Source organism: Dipteris shenzhenensis, chromosome 7, assembly GCF_047967505.1.
Source record: "Dipteris shenzhenensis isolate YYH24624 ecotype China chromosome 7, Dip_SZ_1.0, whole genome shotgun sequence".
Taxonomy (NCBI): Eukaryota; Viridiplantae; Streptophyta; class Polypodiopsida; order Gleicheniales; family Dipteridaceae; genus Dipteris; species Dipteris shenzhenensis.
Genome location: NC_141602.1, coordinates 29912259 through 29917163, shown reverse-complemented (window position 1 = coordinate 29917163; position 4905 = coordinate 29912259). Strand labels below are relative to the sequence as shown.

Here is a 4905-nt window from a genome sequence, read left to right as displayed (position 1 = left end):
TTTTCTCAGGTCTCAATTGTGCATTATAGTATTTTATTTTTTTATCACATATTCATTTAGAGTCTCACTATGGGACAACATTGACAGTCAGCAACGATTTATTAAACAATGGAGATCCTCATAACACTTTGTCTAATTAAATGGATTGCTTAGCCTTAAGTCTCCTCTTCATATATAGTCCTCTACAATTTAATTCCACGTTTGTACATGGGAATTTATGGTGCCAACAAACATTGGCATCCATATACTTCATATATGTTTAACTAATAAATAAAAAGAACAGAATGCATGGTACCTCATTCTCCTTTCACCTCTCCATCCTTCATTTAATGTAGCAATTGATTTTTATTTTTTATTTGGTCCTCAGTCGTTGTTTCTTATATTGTAGTAGTAAAGAAAATATAAATTGCTTACTAGTCTTTAGGAGCCAAGGGTTTCCTCTTCAAGAGGCTTGCTTAACCTTGACATATTTTCCTTTTTTTATACGTGCATGTGTCCCCATGCACATGTGCGTGCATGCATGATGAGCACTTGTGTTCGTTTAGAGTTTGTTAACATGTTGGTAAGCCTCTCAAAGAGTAGGCTCTAAATGTGCCAAGTCTGACAAGTTTTGAGCTAATTTGCAAAAAAAATCCATGCCCCCTTTTCGAGAGAATATTCTCAATTGATAAGGCTAAAAGACCCCAAAATGAGCTCCCTTTTTTCCTAATGTGATAGATTTCTTTGGAATATGAAACAACTTTAAAAGAGGGAAAGGCATCTAGAAAGTTTGTAGATTTTGGGGATAACGTCAATGGGAAGGAGAGTGTAAAGGGAGGAAGCAACGTTGGAATGCCTATAAGTGTTCTTCTTCTCATCTTGCTAAGTTGTGCGTGTGTCTTTTCTTGTTCTTCTTCTCATCAAGCCTCTATTTTCTCATTGAGTTACTCTCATTGAGTGGTGTCTTTTCTTTTGGGTTCTCACCATGGCTGATGGCCCCAAATACTCTTACCCCTACCATCCCCAAGGCTACCCTTCCCAACAGCCATATGACCCCCCTCCGCAAGGTTGGCACTCACCTCTCTTTACTCTATGTCTAGTTTTCAAAAACATATTTCTCTAAGCTAACGAAAGCTCGTGCAGGTTTTTATCAACAGCCCCCTCCTGTTGTACCACCTCCTCAGTACTACCAATCCTCCCAAACCATTGATACTGGGTGTTTCGACGGCTGGTACACATCCCTTGCTTCTCTCTACAGTCTCTTATTCTCCTCGGTCGTCACGCAATACTGAGCCTCGTTTGTCTTGCAGTTTGGCTGCACTTTGCTGCTGCTGCCTTCTGGACGAATGTTGCTGTGATCCGACCGTTTTTATCAGTTGAGCCAATGTTTTGCAGGCAGTTGCACAATCGAGGTCCTTCTATATTGGGTGATCCGGATCGCCTCCACTGTGTAATTCGATTTCTCTCGCGACCTGGCTGTGAGCTAGAGCTCTGCGTGTTCTTGTGTATTCAAGGTTCGTTGCGCTCCTTTCAGCGTTGAAAATCTGCTGGTAAACGTGTGCAACAAAGCCCGTATATTGGAAGCAATGGTTACGCTTCGCTTAGAGTCGGCTTTGTTGTCAAGCAACATGTGGTGGCCCCAAATGAGAGCTTCATAAATTAACCAACGCTTGCGTTCCCTTTTGTCGGAGTCTTTCTAAATCCTTGGTCCTGACCCTTTAAGCAGCAAAGTATAGCTTTCCTTCTCTCTTGCATTGGTGATGAGTTGATGAGTTTTGGAACTCCATGTTAATCCGAGCTCTTGTTTTGAACAACTTTGTAAATCTGGTAACAGAGAAATTAAAATTAACGCTCAGCACAGTTGTGCATGTCCACGACATTAACTTTAAGTCCAAATATCTATAATTGCTGACTCACGACCTCAAAACGATCACGTAAAAGCCCAAGAAAAATCACATGAAAGATACACATTGTCAATTGGTATTAATGGACGGAAGTACTTTGCGAAATCTGTAGCGTTAGTTCAAGCCATTGAGAGACAGACATAGTATGCATTCAGTTTTTCGGAAGGACATGCCCACCGGATGGTGATTCAACGTTGTACCATATTAAGCACAACGAATCCGCAGGCCACGAAGCTGCATAGAGACCTAGTTCTGAAACATGATCAAGTCTAACCAAGTATGATGACAGCAAACCAAACATAATCAAACATTGGGTAAGATTGAGGAGTGACCGTGACCCGTTTGTGCTATGATTTGCAACCGAATAATGTCTTGAGATGCACCAATCCAGGTCTGCAATAACCTTGTGATGCTAAAATATCCTCTTTAGATATTGACAGCCTGCCAACGTTGTCTTCTACGCAAGATTGTTCTTGTTACGTCCACATTAAGCTGCTGAAAGGAAGAATATTTTGTTGCCCAGTAGTCATAGAAGCATTTAATATGGGAGTTATTGAAGTGATGGAGTCTCCTTGATCGAAAACATAAACTAAACATAAACTAATATGATATGAAAGGAAATGCAAACTAATGAATAGGAATTTCCTATTTGTCAATGTGAGGAGGTACATGCCAAAAACAAAACTTTTATATGCATACATTTCAAACATCCAATAAATATAAGTACGTAGACATAAAATTGTTTTGATTCCAAAATTTAATATGATGTTACAAGCATCCAATAAATATAAGTACGTAGACATAAAATTGTTTTGATTCCAAAACTTAATATGATGTTACAATAAACCAACAGACATAATGTTACAAATAATCCAAGATTTCTTGGTTCAACCATATACAACAAAGAATTATTGCCCAAGGGGCTATAAAATGGGTGACTATTGTGTCTGTCCACTGCCAGTGGAGGCCTAGCTAGTAGTGTCCTTTTGATCTAGTGGAAGTATCTCCTCCACTATGTTCACCACTACGTTTTGAACAGTCTTAGCCCTAAATGCCTATAGATCCATGCATGTATACAATGGAGGATACTAAAAGGAAAGTAGAAGTTAATATGTTATCATGAATGGAGAAATAATAAAAGAAATATGAAACAATATTGTATTGAGAGCAGTCCATTACATACTTGTGAGGATTGGTTGAAAAGCTTGTTGATGACTAGCATCGTATTCTAGCATACTCTATAACCACAGGTATAGCTATCATTTTGCACTACTTCATATCATTGTTTAATACTAAAGTCATTTCAAAGGTTTCCTACCTAATTGACTCAATAGCAAGTACCAAATTTCTTGCCAACCTATAGCATATAATAGAACATCAATGTGTGCATTGCAAATGGGACATAACATGCAATAGTAACAATACACAAAGTGTACACTCGCTCTATGATGGATCCATGGACCCTATTGATTGAGTTGACTAAATAAATTTGTTTCACCACAATATGCCAAGCCAAAAGATTCCAATGTGAGTTACATGATCAATTCCAAACAATTGTTATTTGACACGATCCAAAAATGTCACATGTGAGAGGAAAAAGTAGTATGTGATGTTCTTTACCTTTTGTTGTATGCCAAAATGAGAAGCAACGTGTTTTCAAAAGGTATTTCAAAAAAGAAATAAATAATGTCTTAAAAGCCCAAAAAGCAAGTATCACTTTGAGACAAAACCGCAAAAATAAGGGAGTCAACAACCGACACACAGTTTTGTACATTATTGGGAAATTGTGGTATAATCGTAGTGCAACAAAAAATAAACAAACATTGTCTCATTAGCTTCAACCAAAATACTTAAGTATGAAGCCAATAAAACAAACCTCAAGACAGCTTGCAGCACTCAATCCTTAACCTCTCAAAGGATGTTGGAAAGTATTGAAATCTCCTCTTCATCAAAGAAAAAATACTGTTGTTGTTGTCGAATGGCAAAGACTATAAGAAACGACTGCCTCTATTCCAACACAGTAGCATTTGTAGAATTGAGCTCTATGATTTCCTATTTCCTAGAGTCCTCCTCTCCTCCACGTTATATTCTTTCTCCAACATACGAATTGTCAACCTCTCAGCTCTCTTAGTTTCTAGACTTATTTTCTTCTTAGCTCTCCTCTCCTCCTTAGCTTCTCTCTCCTACTCTCTCCTATCATCCTCAATTACATCCTTCTCCTCTGTCCTCATCTCATCTCCTCTTTTCGCTACCTCTCCACTCGCCTCTTCTACCCTCAACTCATTCCTCTCCTACAAATCCACCTCTTCTCGAATTTGGGCATTCTGTTGAGTGGGTGTTAAGTATCTATTGAATGCTTTATCTAAAGGACTTCTTCAATATTCACTCTATGGCTCTTTATTGGAGGGAGATGCAATATGTTAGCTTGCCTCATGTCATCAATTGTAGCAAGCCCCAAACATCCATCAAATTGCAACCTAAGTAAGCAAAGTGGGTTCATGATGTCCTTGGGAGAAGCTGTCACCCTGGGCTACCAATGCATAACTATCCTTAAAGAACCTGACCAAAAAATCCTCAACAGCCTCATGCAATGCTCCTAGGGCAGATCTTTTCCATTGCATTCTCAATCCAAAGTGTTTGCATATGGACCTTACAAGTCACTAGAACTTACGGAGCTTGGGTATGGTGCAGGTAAGATGTTTCAATGACCTCTTGATCTCCGTAAGGATGCATGAATACTGTTGAAGCTTCACGCCCTCCCTCATTTCACATTGGGGACACTTGTTTTCAATAGCCTAGCTATCTACTTTACTCTAAGCCATCTGCAAACAATATGCGATAAGTTAATGTCGAAATCTATCGGGCCTTAGGTTAAGGCAAATAGAAGCACATGTGGGTCAAGACCAACATAGGATGGTATTGCTAGATGATAAGTCTTACTTCACTCAGAGGAGGTGGAACTTTCTAGACTGAGCATAAGGTGTAGGTGATTATGGGTGGTCCAACCAATGGCGAGCAGTGG

General features: G+C 39.1%; 1 protein-coding gene across 2 annotated transcripts; it reads left to right on the top strand.

Annotated features, from left to right (window-relative positions):
• The first annotated feature begins 888 nt into the window (after positions 1-888).
• On the top strand, positions 889-1764 carry LOC147900204 (uncharacterized). Of its 2 annotated transcripts, none has more exons than XM_087377599.1 (3): positions 889-1046; positions 1123-1210; positions 1356-1764. In XM_087377599.1, the coding sequence occupies exons 1-3, from the start codon at positions 965-967 to the stop codon at positions 1357-1359; spliced, it is 174 nt and encodes a 57-aa protein (XP_087233725.1). In that variant the 5' UTR covers positions 889-964; the 3' UTR covers positions 1360-1764. The 2 variants fall into 2 exon arrangements, with proteins under 2 accessions (XP_087233725.1, XP_087233723.1); XM_087377597.1 differs by having other exon boundaries at positions 1290-1763.
• The last annotated feature ends 3141 nt before the right edge of the window (positions 1765-4905 follow it).

Excerpts from the sequence above, each read along its gene's own strand:
- LOC147900204 (XM_087377597.1), top strand. The coding sequence starts at position 972 with ATGGCCCCAAATACTCTTACCCCTACCATCCCCAAGGCTACCCTTCCC. Across the intron at positions 1,047-1,122 it reads ATATGACCCCCCTCCGCAAG|GTTTTTATCAACAGCCCCCT; the intron begins GTTGGCACTCAC and ends AAGCTCGTGCAG. Across the intron at positions 1,211-1,289 it reads ACTGGGTGTTTCGACGGCTG|TTTGGCTGCACTTTGCTGCT; the intron begins GTACACATCCCT and ends TTTGTCTTGCAG.